This window comes from Aotus nancymaae, unplaced genomic scaffold, assembly GCF_030222135.1.
Source record: "Aotus nancymaae isolate 86718 unplaced genomic scaffold, 86718_ANA_hifiasm-v0.15.2.pri h1tg000067l, whole genome shotgun sequence".
Lineage (NCBI taxonomy): Eukaryota > Metazoa > Chordata > Mammalia > Primates > Aotidae > Aotus > Aotus nancymaae.
In genome coordinates, this window is record NW_026988482.1 from 20,600,569 (window position 1) to 20,615,830 (window position 15,262).

A 15,262-nucleotide genomic window follows, 5' to 3' on the forward strand; every position below is an offset into this window, starting at 1 on the left:
CCTTGCTTTGTTTGTGCGTTTTGTCCATTTACTTGTTCAAGATGCCAAAACCTGGAGACCCTCCACCAGTAACAGGAGGACCATCAGTCAGCTTACTACAGACGCCAACACACGTTTTTTTGAAGAAATGAAAGAATATTCCTAGGTTATTGGGTGTCTTTTCTTCAAGAATCCCTGAAAGTGGGGTTGGCATTTTTCCCTGGATTGAAAACAGAAATGCTTCCTACACAAACATGATTGAGACCTTGTACTCTAGATGTAAAAAAAATTCGGTCATACCCGGTCGGTTTTGGTCAGAGAGATTTGGTTAGACGTTCCCAGGTAGGCAACAGCCCTACATATGTGACACTTTTAGGAGAATCCCTGGCTATGGATACGTCCAGGTGTATAAGACAGCCTCAGGGACTGCCACATTTGGTTACACACATGTCTCTCAAACTAGTCCTAGCCCTCAAGGACAGGTGGTTCTGGACCCTGTGTTGCCCATGAGACCTAATCCACAGCAGGCCTGTGTTGGAGTGAAAGTGAGGGGACACCCAATTTGAAAACTCGGTGGGAAGCCGACTCCATGACAGACAAAATGGATCAAAGTGATTCGCCCCCGTCTTTTGGGGAAATAACTCGAGGTTTGTTTCATGCCAAGAAGATTAAGGACACAGATATATGGGTGGGTTAAGGAGCAGAAAGTTTAATAGGAAGAAAAAAGAGAACAGCTCCCCCATGCAGAGGGAGGAAGGCTCCAAAGGGATCTCCCCATTCCCAACGGGAAGCAGTCTGGGGTTTGAGGAGGCGGTGTTTTGATTTGTATAGGGCCCAGAGGATTGGTTTGACCAGGTGTTCTACTTGCATAGCTCTCGAAGAAACTGGCAGTCCACCTTGATCTTTTATTATGCAGATGGGGATTTTCACCTGGCTGGTGCCATGACACCTGCGCACCTGGCAACAAACAGAAGGGAGGAGAAATCTTCCCTATCAGATGGACCTGGCTTCCAGGTGCAGCCGCCGGCATTCACGTACGCAAGCTTCTAGCTTGCTTATTTATGCTTGCAGCTTGACTTTTCAGGCTGCATTCTGTTAGAAAAAAATGGTTTGGGGGCTGCTTTTTATTACAAGAAAAGCCTTACCAAGAACTCTACCCTCACCATCTGCCTAAATAATCTCTTCATATTAAAAGGTCTATGAGTGGGAGCTGGCCCTAAAAGTAGGTTGTAGAGATCATTTAGATGTGCCAACAAACTTCATCTACAGCTTGGACTCCCTCCATGGGAAGGCCTCATCTGCCAACAAGCTTCATCTGCAGCTTGGACTCCCTCCATGGGAAGGCCTCATCTGCCAACAAGCTTCAGCTGCAGCTTGGACTTTCTCCATGGGAAGGCCTCTGGTAGATTTTGTAAAAAATTATGTAACAATTTTACTATAGAAAGAACTTGGCTAAAGATATGAATTTATATTACCCATCATTGGCTGGTTCCTTATCCTGAACATTGGTTTCCTTAGAATCTGATTTTGGCTTGTTTGGCCTTTAAAAACCCCAGAAGAATGCTTGTTTCTGCCAGATTATGTTCTGGTTTTCAGTCTCTTTGAACGTCACAAAGGCCTTGGTTTATGGTTCCCAATTGGTGAAGAAATGTCAAACTTTGCCTCTCTTAGTTCCTTCTACATGACGATGGGTGATGGCTGCTCAGAAGGAAGCATTTTTTTTCCCTAAAGCCTACAAGACCGGCTGCAACTCAAACAGTTGTTTTATTAAAGGAGAGGAAGTGACCAAGAGCCCAGAGCTGGTGAGTAAAAGCATCATCAGGACAAGAAATGGGGTCTTGTTGTTGCTGATTCATAGGGGTGAGGGTAAGTAGTATATGGGACTGCCATCCATGCCCAGACAGGGAATTGTCCTTGAACCCACTCATGTGGTGTCTTCTGGGGTAAAGGGAGCCCACGGGGCAGGACAGCCATAGGGTCAAGAGCCCAGACTCAGGTTCTATCTCAGGCTTCATAACTCAATTGCTCAATGACCTTAAGCCAATTTAGTTCCCTCATCTGTAAAAATGAGGAGAACAACTGAATTTACTGTTGCAAGGAATGACTGAATTCATCCAAGTGAGGGAATTAGAGCAGTTCCTGACATGAAGTAATTGCTCAGTAAAGTGTGTCAGGTCTTAAGATTAATTGATCTTTACATCATGGTAAGTGACAACAAAATAAATAACAGATGGATTAAAGTAAATGGTAAAAACAACATAAGCACAAAACATTAAAAAATGTAATAGAAGAAACCAAATATTAGTAAATTTGAATATATAAAAGTGAAAATTACTACAAGGCCAGACTGGAGCACAGTGACGCGATCTCAGCCAACTTCAGCCTCCAGCTCCCAGGTTCAAGCAATTCTCCTGCCTCAGCCTCTTAAGTAGCTGGGACTATAGGCATTCACCACCAGGCCTGGATAATTTTTGTATTTTTAGTAAAGAGAGGGTTTCACCATGTTGACCAGGCTGGTGTCGAACTCATGACCTCAAGTGATCTGTCTGCCTTGGCCTCCCAAAGTGCTGGTATTATAGGGATGAGCCACCACGCTCGGCTGTTAAAAAATATTGAAAAGGAGCCAGAGGCGGTGGCGGACACCTGTAATCCCAGCACTTTGCGAGGCCGAGGCGGGCAGATCATGAGGTCAGGAGATGGAGACCATCCTGCCAGCATGGTGAAACCCCGTCTCTACTAAAAATACAAAAATTAGCTGGGTTTGGTGGTGCATGTCTGTAATCCCAGCTACTCGGGAGGCTGAGGCAGAAGAACTGCTTGAACCCGGGAGACAGGTTGCAGCGAGCTGAGATCGCCCCACTGCACTTCAGCCTGGCTACCAAGAGAGACTACGTCTTAAAAAAAAAAATTGAAAAGGTAAATGAGGCTGGGCGTGGTGGTTCATGCCTGTAATCCAAGCACTCTGGAGGCCAAGGTGGGTGGATCACCTGATGTCTGGAGTTCAAGACCAGTCTGACTAACATGGTGAAACCCTGTATTTAAAAAAAAAAAAAAATTATATATATTAAAAAAAAGGTAAATGATAAGCTGGAAAAAAGACTGCAATGTATTTAATAGTTAATATCCTTAATATATTAAAAAATCAAATTTGTAAGAAAAAATTCAATACATCAAGAGAAAACATATATTAAGAAGTACATGTAAAAGGAAGTTCCATATTTCAATTATGAAAATTGCAAATAAGTTATGATTAAATTTATAATATACAGTGTTGGTTAGCATGCACAGAAACAGGGAAACAGATGCTGTTGATGGAAGTGTGTTTAGGTTTAATTTTTTGGAGGGCAGTTTGAAAGTAACAAAAGTCTTAAAAATGTCCATAAAATGTACTTTACAGATGTCCACCTGGTTGTTCCACCTCTAGCAATTTGTAAGACATAGAAATAATCCAACACAGGGTCTCTTTCTGTCGCTCAGGCTGGAGTGCAGTGGCATGATCACAGCTCACTGCAGCCTCCACCTCCAAGGCTGAAGTGATCCGCACACCTCAGCCTCCTGAGTAGTGAGGACTACAGGTGCACATCACCATGCCTGGTTAATTAAAATTTATTTATTTGTTTGTTTGTTTGTTTAGTAGAGACGAGGTCTCGCTATGTTGCCCAGGCTGGTCTTGAACTCCTAGGCAGCATCATTTTTTCTAAGTGTTAAACTGGCAACAACCCAAATTCCTAGCATAAGGGTTATGCTTAAAATATCTAGCTGTCTGATGGAATATCTTCAAATAATATTTAATGACCTTAAATCTCAGACAAAAAGGTAAGCGGACAAAATGAGAAACCCATTTCCATACAACCCCAATTTGGAAAAACACATGTGCAGGTATACCCATATTAAAAAGTATAGAAGAAAAAAAAAGCTTTAAGGAAAAAAATTAATAGTAATGATACTGGGGTGGGAGTCGCATTATTTTTATTCTCAATAATTTCTATATTTTAAAACTCTATAATTTTATCAGGGGAAAACGTTACGTTGGGGAAATTAATTGATCGATTGAGTGACTGGTTAATGGACAGCGTACGATGACTCATATAATCCCCGGGTTCGAGTCCCCTTTAGGCCGCAGACGTTTTGCGCCTTCTCAGGTGTCCAAGTCGCACATCTGTACAATGAGGGTAATATACTAGATTACCTGAGGACTTCTTACTGCAAAGACACCCGTGTCTTAGGGTTTTTCCCAATGGAATTTGGGGGCCGGATTGACTTCGGAGCTGGAGCTCATAAAGGCCAGGGCTGCTGCAGATTCTGACGCTTTGCGGACCCCGTCCCCCCACTCCCACAACTACCGCGCGCAGCGCAGGTTTTCTTCGCTGCTGGTTAGATCCAAAGCCCACGCCATCCTGGTAAACTGGGACAGCGCCGCTTCTCATCACTATGGGGGTTTCTACTCCATGGCGGAGAAAGGACAGAACTGCTGCCTTAAATGCGCTTTTGCGTCATCCGGTAGCTAACCTCCAACCACATTGTTCCCCACTCCAAACGGCCACTTTCCCAGGTGCGTTTATCTAAATATACCCCATTTACAGACTTCTCAGGTGCATCATTAAGAATAGGGCGCTCTGCAGTTTGCAAATCACCTCTGACAAATCCAGGTTCCTAACATAATTTAAAGGATGACATTATCAGCAAAGTAGCATCCAAATTTGAGACATTTAACTTTCACATTCTACCTATGCACCTTTCCAAAGTCTTGTAATACATAGGCCCAGTGTGGCAAAATAAGCATCGCGAGCCAGCCAGGAGTCGAACCTAGAATCTTCTGATCCGTAGTCAGACGCGTTATCCATTGCGCCACTGGCCCCGAGTTAGTTAGGCTTCTTCCGTGATGGCTGATCACTCGCTACACAGTTTGAACAGGCTTCCGGGCACCGGCGATCCATTTTACCCCTGCGCCACAGCTCCCGCAGCTCCGCCTGTCCCCCAACCCGCTCCGCCAATCCGCAGCGGGTACGTCACGGCGCTTTTCGTCGCACTTCAACCCGCCGTGTTGGCGGCCTCTTTCGCGTGTTCTAGCTCGCGCACTAGTTTGTCCTCCACCGCCACCCGTTCAGGCCGGCTCTCTGCGGGGCGGGGAAAGGGGTGGGACGAGGCTGGTCGCTGCGGCCGCCGTGCCAGGGTGACCGGTAGCGCTGCAGCCGAGGTGGCGGCGCGGGGCGGGGCGGGCGGAGAGCGAAGGAAGGAGGTGGTTGTGCAGGATGGCGGCGGCGGTCTACGAGCAGCTGAAGCTGTGAGTCCCGCGGGCCGGAGTCCTGAGGGGTGGCGGGCGGGGCGGCAGGTGTGGGCTCCGGTCTCGGGGAGGGCTCCTGAGTCCCGGGCGGCAGATAGGGTGTGGGAGCTCCTCGCACTTACCGGCCTTCCTTGTCCGGCCCGGCCTCTCCTAGGCCTCACCCGAGCAGCCATGGGCCGGGAACCAGGGGCTGCCCGACTTTTCTCCACCGTGCTCTGCCCCAGCGCCCACGGCTGGAGAGAGAAGCGGCAAACTGGCCTCCAACGAGCCGGGGTCGGCGTTGTGATGCGGCCCTTCCGGGCACGCTTGTGCCCCACTTTCTATGGAGAGCTGGCGACTAAATTTATCTGTATGACTTAGCAGAGAAAAAGAGTTTTCTCTTACTTAACGGACCTACAGCAGCATTTTAGAGTCTACACACAAATCAACAAATTTTTGTTTTGGTTACAGCCTATCTGGGCCACCGAAGCCTGCCTGACCAGTCTTGAGGGTGCAGAAAACATTTACAGTCAGTACTCTTAAGGACCTGAAGTAGTTTACTTTGGTTTAAATTTTATACAGCTCCAGCCTAAGGCAGGTTCTTAAGTCTGTGTCGACAGCCAGAGGCTAATCTCGAGAATTTGGGCACTGCAAATTGACTTTTCGGTAAATCCAAGTTCTTGAGTCTTTGAGAGAGAGGCTCTGGTTAAGAGTTATAAAATCGGTGTTTTTAAGGGCTTTGGCTTGTCTTGGATTAAAGAACAACACGTGTTTATTTCCCTTGGTGTTACCCATTAGCATCTACACTTTTCTTGTCCGAGTAATTTTGTTCTACTCAACTTCGTGTTTAATGCTTTACCCCTAGGCTGTTTGAAAATCTGGTGGCCACAGGCTGGGAATATCTGGTAGGAGAAACAAATGTAATTTTTAAGAAGGTTATGTATCCCTATATAGGCTAAAATATCTTGGCACTTAGGCATAGATAGCACATTTCCTTTGCGGGGAAATGACATCAAAATGTGGTTTGGGCACTTCTTATGCTCCTCAAACCTCAAGCTCACTAATAACTTTCTGCAAGGTTCAGCGGAAAGTTAGATGTGCAAAATTCAGAGAGAGGTCATCTATTTCACGTTGTATGTGTTGCAGGAAAGATGATGATTGCTTTTTCTACAGTCCACCACCTTTGCCATTTCTGTTTACTGTAATGTTGTTTGAAAACCCTAGTTGCATATGCACGCTTCCCTCCACATTTTCCTCTCCACCTTTCCGTATTTTCTCCCAATTCCCCTTGGCAAAGTGCTCACCTTGTCCTTGTGAAAGAGTTGAAGGAAATGTCTTCCACTATGTTTCTGGCCAGGCCATTGTCACATGTGGTCTGCCAGCTAATTAGGTTATTGTCTATCTGATAGGCACTGAAGGGTTTAATGTGATCCTACACCAGGTCTCAAATGTGTTTAAGCAATATGGTGCCTTGGCTCGATGCAGCTTAGCATTAGGTTACAGGATGCAGTTGAATTTTCCTGTGGCAAAGATTGAATAGGATGGAGAACTTCAGAGTTATGATGATTGTTTTTCAGCTGCCAGGACACTAAATTTAACCAGTTCAGACCTTAAAACAGACAAACCAAAGACCTCTATACACATAAAAGAGAAAGGAAATTTGTCTCTTAAGTACTAAGAACGATGTTTTATATTGATTTTTGTGAGAAGTGGAAGCTCTTAAATTATTTGGGTGATAGAGTCAAACTGGGGTTATGTGAAAGTCATTCTCTCATTTGTCAGTCCTAACTTTTTGCCCCCTGAAACAATAAAGTTTTGAGTGTTTCTGTAAATGTGAAGATACAACTTTTTTGCAATTTTATCAAGGGATTTATGACTTAGAATCTCCATTTTTATTCCTTCTTTTTGGCCATTCCTGTTCTGAGGCTACTGTTGAAGGTTTTAAAATGTGGCTCGTGCCCTAAGGAGTACTCTTTTTTTGTATGCATTTAGAAGTGAAATTGGTTTCTGTGCAAGAACTGGTAGGGGATTCTAGCCATTTTTAAAAATGTGTCTAGAGATGTGTTTTAAGAAATATCAATGCAAAAGAGATAGTTTGATTATTTTATTACAAAAGTATTGCTAAAGGATTTACTGGAATGTTGAAGTGTTTGTTTTTTCCTTTTGTTTCATTTGGTTTTTAAAGAGATGGGGTCTCATTCTGTTGCCCAGACTGGATTATAGTGGTTTGATCGTAGCTCACTGCAGCCTCGAACTCCTGGTCTCAAGCAAGCCTCCCACCTCAGCCTCCCGAGGAGCTAGTACTACAGATGCACACCACCACACCTGTTCTACTTGGGATTTTAAATAATACTCTCTGCATTATGCTACACATTTTTTTCAGTCCATCTCTGCCCTGTTGAATTTCACCTTTTTAATGCTCTGGTTTTATCCTCTACTTTCCTGCTTAAAATTTCCAGTTCCATCTTACTGACCTATAGACTCAAGCTTATATTTCTTAGCCATCTGTATATTCTAGCCTCTTTATAGTCACCTAATTTTATTTCCTGTAACTGCCCAGAGCCTTTTCCCCACTTCTGCAAAACTTAGGTCATCCTCTTCTAGCTTCAAACTTGGGCATTATTTTGATCCTTCTACCCAGAATGCCTTCCTCTCTGCTCTCTTTATATACTGATCACATCCATGATAGAGCCAAGAGATCTCAGGGTTTTTTTAGTCAGAATGGATATGGATTCATATATTAACTTGACTGCTTGTCCTGGGCATAGTACTTAATCCTTCTGAATTGGTGTTTCAATCTGTAAAATGGGAATGTTGATACTTAGGATTATTGTAAGGTTTGACAGAGTTTTTTATTTTTATTTTTTTTGTGAGACAGGGTCTCACTTTGTCACCCAGGCTGGAGTGCAGTGGCATTAGCTCAGCTCACTGCAGCCTCAACCTCCCAGGCTCAAGTGATCCTCCCGCCTCAGCCCCCCAAACCTCTGGGACTACAGGTGCGCATCACCATGCCTGGCTGATTTTGTGTGTTTTTTGGTTTCACCATGTTGCCAAAACCTGATCTCCTGGTCTCAAGTGATCCATCCACCTTGACCTCCCCAAGTGCTGGAATTACAGGCTTGAGCCACCATGTCGGGCCCAAAGAGAGTTTAGATGAAGTACTTAGTGTACCTCGTAGGTACCTTCTTGGGGAAACCTTTTCTTTCCACATCTTTTCCTTCACTGAGTTCTGGTAACACAAAGCCAGAAATGAAAAATTATTATAATAGGGATTAGACACTAAATGTTTACGTGATTTATACATTCTGTCTCTTAGGATCAGTTTACAGTGCATTTACTTCCTCATGGACAAGAGGACGGAAAGCTAGAATGATCAATCCATAGTACTGTTTGAACCACTCATTTTATTATCTAGAAATGAAATCTTTATGTACACAGTCATGGGATGCTTACCGACAGAGATACATTCTGAGAAATATGTTAGGCAATTTCTTTGTACAGACATCAGAATATAATTACACAAACCTAGATGGTACAGCCTACTACACACCTAGGCTTTATGGAATAGCCTATTGTTCCTAAGCTACAAACCTGTACAGCATGTTACTGTACAGAATACTGCAGGCAATTGCAACACAATGGTAAAGATTTGTGTATGTATACATATATAAATAAGAAAAGGCACAGTAAAAATACAGTATTATAAGCTTATAGGACCACCGTCGTGTATGTAGTCTGTCGTTGACCAAAGCACTGTTACATGGGACATGGCTGTACTGTTTCTCCAACCAGTTTACACCTTAACATTTTCTTCTCTAGTCCTCAGTACCTAGCATAGAGCCTTGTGCAGAGCAGCTCCTCAGTGAATCAACTGAGTAAATGAAAGGAACTTTCCAGTATAGACCACTGACTAGCACTTCAAAAAGAACACAGTCTAGGATAACTTGGAATGTATCCTTTTGAAGAAATAGCAGCTTAAAAGTGATTTCATGTATGTTATTGTCTTCCTAGTACCTCTGTGAGGTCATAGGTTGATATGTATTCTCTGTCATTGTTTAAAACAGTCTAATAATTGCCCTTGGCCACAAAGTCAGGTCATACAGCCGAGCCATGGTAGAGCTGGCCTTGGAATACAGCTGGTCCAGAGTCCAGTGATCTTTCCATTCCATTGCATTATCCGTATTACCTTTTTTTCTCTTATCAGATTGCTCTCGCCTTAGTCCTTAGATATGCCAGGTATTGAAATGAGTCACTTACAATCAAATATTTGACATATCCATATGAATTTTTAATATGGGAAATATATTGATTTGCTCAGAATTTAAGATTCATACTTTTTAAACTTCCAGGCAGTTCTAAATATCCTGTTACGGCTCCATTTTTCTTTTTAAGTCATTTGTATAGGTATGGATAATGTCAGACAGTGATACATTTGAAATTGCAAAATAATTAGAATGGAAACGCATTATTGGAAACATTTAAAGCGGTTTTTTCTTCTTTTTTTTTTTTTTTTTAAAAGATCAGTTGAAACTAGGTGTAAGGCAGGGAATCCTTTAGATACTGAATCAGGCTGCAGCAGGCTTCTGAAGAATACTGTTTCCTAAGGAAGTTGCCTTTCTTAAGTCTCATAACTGAGGTCATCAGTCAGGGCAGATATGATCCAACCTTGAGAACAGATGTAACAACCTAAGATAATTTGTGATAAAAACACATGTAGTCTGTTCAGTGCAATGAACATTCGTATAGTTCACAGGACTCTCTCTGTGGAGGGAAGGGTGTAGGGCAGCTAAGATTATCCTCATGAGTTTTGGCACAGACAATGTGGGGTTTGTATCCAAAGCATTAGTTAACTGGGAGTTCAGGCTAGTTCAGGCTTACCTAAGCTAACCTGGCTAGCCGAGGTTAGTACTAGGCTACATCAAATGACTTGGTATGCTTGGTTTTTTTGTTTTTTGTTTTTTTTGTCTTTTTCGAGATGGAGTTTCACTCTTGTTGCCCAGGCTGGAGTGCAATGGTACTATCTCAGCTCACTGCAACCTCTGGCTCCCGGGTTCAAGTGATTCTCCTGCCTCAGGCCTCCCCAGTAGCTGGGATTACAGGCACTCGCCCCCACGCCCGGTTAATTTTTTTTATTTTTAGTAGAGATGGGGTTTCATCATGTTGGCCGGGTTGGTCTCAAACTCCTGACCTCAGGTGATCCACCTGCCTTGGCTTCCCAAAGTGCAGGGATTCCAGGTGTGAGCCACCACGCCCGACCGCTGTGCTTGTTTTAAGCTCAAGTTCCCGGTGCGCGATCCTGGCTCACCACAACCTCCGCCTTCCAGGTTCAAGTGATTCTTGTGCCTCAGCCTCCTGAGTAGCTGGGACTACAGGCGTGTGCTACTTACTAGGCTTGGCTAATTTTTGTATTGTTAGTAGAGACAGGGTTTCACCATGTTGACCAGGCTGGTCTTGAACTCCTGACCTGAAATGATCCACCCGCCTTGGCCTCCCAAAGTGCTGGGATTACAGGCTTGAGGCACCACCCCTGGCCAAATTCTTTATGTAAGATTTTTGAGGGAATATGTTCTTGCTATGGTTTTATAACATGACAATCACCATGCTCCTATGCAAATAGTGGTTTCATTATTTTTAAAAATTGCTATAAAATAAAACATAAAAGTTACTCTCTTTTTTTTTTATTTGGTCAGGCTGGTCTCGAACTCCCGACCTCAGGTGATCTGCCTGCCTTGTCCTCCCAAAGTGCTGGGATTACTGGTGTGAGCCATGGTGCCTGGCAGATTTTTTTTTTTTTTTGAAAGAAAGAGAAAGAGGGAGAGAGAACAGGAGTCTTGCTCTATTGCCCAGGCTGGAATGCAATCTAAAAATAGGTGTTAAAAACCTCTTTTTTGCCCATAATTGTGCTTAACAGCGGAGACAGGAAGGAATAAGAGAAGAAAAAAACAAACAGCCAACCAATATTTCATTAAGTCTGTGAAATGCTATGCAAATACTGAAGAGTGATTTACTTCCAATTATGTGGTCACTTTCAAAATAGGTGTAATGTGATACTGAGAAAAATGTATGTTCTGTGGACTTGGGGTAAATAATTCTATAAATATTCACTGAGTTTACTTGTTCCAGGTCTGAGTTCAAATCATAGATGTCCCTGTTAATTTTCTATCTCGTTGATCTGTTGAATATTAGCAATATGGTGTCAAAGTCTCCTGCTATTATTGTCCAGGTGTCCAAGTCTCTTTATAAGTCATTAAGAACTTGTCTTATGTATCTGGGTGTTCCTATATTGGGTGCATATATATTTATGATCATTGACTCCTGTTGTGGTATTGATCCTTTTACCATTATGTAATGTCCTTCTTTGTTTCTTTTAGTCTTTGTTACTGTTAAAGTATATTTTGTGAGAGACGAAAGTTACAACTCCTGTTTTTTTGTTTTGTTTTGTTTTGTTTTCTCTCCATTTGATTGGTAAGCCTTCCACCAACCGTTTGTTTTGAGTCTTTGTGTGTCCTTGCTTATGTGATGGATCTGGATACAGCGTACCGATGGGTTTTGACTTTTTATTCATTTTGCCTGTCTGTGTCTTTGATTAGGGCATTTAATCCATTTAAATTTGGGATTAATCTTGATATTTGTGAGTTTAATATTGTCGTTTAATGCTAGCTGGCTATTTTGCCCATTAGTTGATGTAGATTCTTCATTGTGGAGATACTCTTTACCTTTTGGTAAGTTTTTGGGATGACCGATACTGGTTGTTCCTTTCTGTGTATAGTGCTTCTTTCAGAAGCTCTTGCAAAGCAGGCCTGGTGGTGATGAAATCTCTGAGTGCTTGCTTGTTTGCAAAAGATTTTATTTTTCCTTCATTTATAAAGCTTAGTTTGGCTGGATATGAGATTCTGTGTTGAAAATTCTTTTCTTTGAGGCTATTTAATATTGACCCCCACTCTCCTAGTTTGTAGGGTTTCTGTTGAGAGATCTGCTGTGAGTCTGATAGGCTTCCCTTTATGGGTAACCTGACTTTTCTCTCTAGCTGCCCTTAGAATTTTCTCCTTTATTTCAACCCTGGTGAATCTAACGATTATGTGTCTTGGGGGTTGCTCTACTTGAGGAATAACTTTGTGGTGTTCTCTGTATTATCTGGAGTTGAGTATTGTCTTGCCTTACTAGGTTAGGAAAGTTTTCCTGAATAATATCCTGAAGAATATTTTCCAGCTTGGATTCATTCTCTTCATGACATTCAGGTATACCTATCAAATGTAAATTAGGTCTTTTCACATAGTCCATATTTCTTGGAGACTTTGCTCATTCCTTTTTACTCTTTCTTCTCTAATCTTGTCTTCTTGTTTCATTTCATTAAGTTGGTCTTCGACCTCTGATATCCTTTCTTCTGCTTGATCAATTCAACTGTTAAAACCTGTGCATACTTCTTGGAGTTCTTGTATTGTATTCTTCAGTTCCATTAATTCACTTATATTCCTCTCTAAATTGTCTATTCTCTAGGATTTTGTCAAACCTTTTTTCAAGGTTCTTAGTTTCTTTACATTGGGCTAGGACATGTTCTGTTAATTCACAGAAGTTTCTTATTATCCACTTTCTGAAGCCTAATTCTGTTATTGGAACGCACTTGTTCTCCATCAGGCCTTGATCCCTTGTTGATGAGGAACTGTGATCCCCTGTAGAGGGAGAGGCATTCTGATTTTGGGTATTCTCAGCCTTTTTATGCTGGTTTCGTCCCATCATTGTGAATTTATCCACCTGTCATCTTTGTAATTACTGACTTTCAAATTAGGTTTCTGAGTGGACGTCCAACTTGTTGATTCCCAGTGCCGGAATCTGAGCAACCCACTGCGCCGGCTAAAACAGCGGCTTTAAGATCGATGGTGCTTTTCTGCCCGGGAATCTCTGGTCTGGCTTCCTTCTTGAGTCCCTCTTTCAATCAGCCGAACAGGCGACTCTGCCTTCCCCAGAGCTCCAAACGTTGACCAAAAGGGGACCCAGTCCTGCTCACTCTGCACCAAGAACCACTGTGCGGCGCCGGCAAAACCACCACAGTGGCCACAAGAGTCGCGCTGGTGACCCATGGGGCTCCTCCGGTGGGAATCTCCTGGTCCATGAGCAACAAATATTCGTCTGAAAGTGTGGCGTCCTCTCGTTCTCTGTGCTTTCACTGGGAGCTACAATCCTGAGCTGCTAGTAATCGGCCATCTTGGATCTCTCTCCCCTCTCTTAACCATTTTTAAGCATACAAGTCAGGGGCAATAAGGACATTAACGTTGTTGTACAACCACTGTCACCATCCATCACCAAAACTCTTTTCATCCTGTACCCATTAAACAACTCCCCATTTCTGTATCCTCCCAGTCCCTAACAACCACCATTCTACTTGCTGTTACTATATATATATATATTTTTTTTTTTGAGACGGAGTTTTGCTCTTGTTACCCAGGCTGGAGTGCAATGGCGCGATCTCGGCTCACCGCAACCTCCGCCTCCTGGGTTCAAGTAATTCTCCTGCCTCAGCCTCCCGAGTAGCTGGGATTACAGGCACACGCCACTATGCCCAGCTAATTTTTTGTATTTTTAGTAGAGACCATGTTGACCAGGATGGTCTCGATCTCTTGACCTCGTGATCCACCCACCTCGGCCTCCCAAAGTGCTGGGATTACAGGCTTGAGCCACCGCGCCTGGCCTTGCTGTTACTATAAACTTGACTACTCTAGATGCCTCATGAAGTAGAATTATAGAGTATTTGTCCTTCTGTGACTGGTTTATTTCACTTAGCATAATGTCCTTAAGGTTTATCCATTTTGTAGCATGTGTCAGAATTTCCTTTTTAAGGCTGAATAATGTTCCATCATATGTATGTACCATATTTTGTTTGCTCATTTGTTGGACACATAGATTGCTTTTACCTTTTTGGTGTTTGTGAGTAATGCTAATATGAATGTGAGTATACAAACATCTTTCTGAAACCCTACTTTCAATTATTTGGAGTATATGCCCAGAAGTGGAATTGTTGGGTCATGTTGGAATTCTATTTTTAATTTTTAGAGGGCCACCATACTGTTTTCCCATAGTGGCTACACCATTTTAAATTCCCACCTACAAAGCACCAGGATTCCAATTTCTCGACATTCTAGCCAACACTTGTTATTTTCTATCCTGGTTTTTTTTTTCTTTTTCTTTTTCTTCTAGATAATATTCATTTTAATGGGTGTGAGGTTAGTAAGTAGTAATATTTTTGAAGTAGGCCAGTTTTACTCATTGATTTGACAGGATTTTAAAGAGGTCAGTTGTTGCCTGAAATAAGATGTGAATGTGACATGGGAAATAAATGTTTTCAGACACTGGAAAATCACAATGCCAACACTGAAGGAAAATAAAAATATTTGATGTTAATATTATAATTATATTGCTTTTCTTAAAATTTAACAAGGCTAATTTTTTAAAAGCTCTCTTAAGAGCTGTTGAATCCCAGGTGACTGTAAGATTAAATGCATTTGTATTAAGCATAATAGCCAGGACTGCCTTAGTTGAATTTAGCTTGTAGTCCCAATTCTACTTCTGGGATACTCAAAATAATTGAAAGTAAGCTCTCAAAGAGAGATTTGTATACTCATGTTCATAGCAGCATTATTCACGACAATCAAAAAGGATGAAGCAACTTAACTGTTGGTTCCTTCTTTTGTTTCAACATTTTTTGTAGAGATGAGATCTGGCTGTGTTGACCAGGCCAGTCTTAAACTCCTGGCCACAAACAATCCTGCCTTGTCTTGTCTTGTCTTGTCTTGTCCTGTCCTGTCCTGTCCTGTCCTGTCCTGTCCTGGTCCCTGATCACTTTACCCTTTTCCCTTTCCTTTTCTTTTTTTTGTGACAGGGTCTTGCTCTTTTGCCCAGGCTGGAGTGCAGTGGTACGATCTCAGCTCACAGCAGCCTCTGCCTCCCAGGTTCAGGTTAGCCTCTGTGTTTCAGGTTCAGATGATGCTCTCACCTCAGCCTCTTGAGTAGCTGAGGCCACAGGTG

At 42.6% G+C, this 15,262-nt stretch overlaps 1 protein-coding gene, 1 long non-coding RNA gene and 1 other non-coding gene across 3 annotated transcripts in view; 1 reads left to right on the plus strand and 2 right to left on the minus strand.

The window, feature by feature from the left end:
- Nucleotides 1–3,931: 3,931 nt before the first annotated feature.
- On the minus strand, nt 3,932–4,938 carry LOC110569360 (uncharacterized). Its single transcript, XR_002479472.2, has 2 exons — nt 4,786–4,938; nt 3,932–4,138 (listed from the first exon to the last, which is right to left on the minus strand). It is a non-coding gene; the product is annotated as an uncharacterized LOC110569360 (long non-coding RNA).
- TRNAR-ACG (transfer RNA arginine (anticodon ACG)) lies at nt 4,765–4,837 on the minus strand. The gene has a single exon. It is a non-coding gene; the product is annotated as a tRNA-Arg (tRNA).
- A 223-nt stretch (nt 4,939–5,161) lies between the features above and the next one.
- The window catches only part of SACM1L (SAC1 like phosphatidylinositide phosphatase), a 60,105-nt gene continuing 50,004 nt past the window's right edge, over nt 5,162–15,262 (plus strand). Inside the window, exon 1 of the mRNA XM_012470772.3 lies at nt 5,162–5,263. Coding sequence (XP_012326195.1) covers nt 5,232–5,263 — 32 coding nt within the window. The 5' untranslated portion in view covers nt 5,162–5,231. The remainder of the gene's footprint in view (nt 5,264–15,262) is intronic.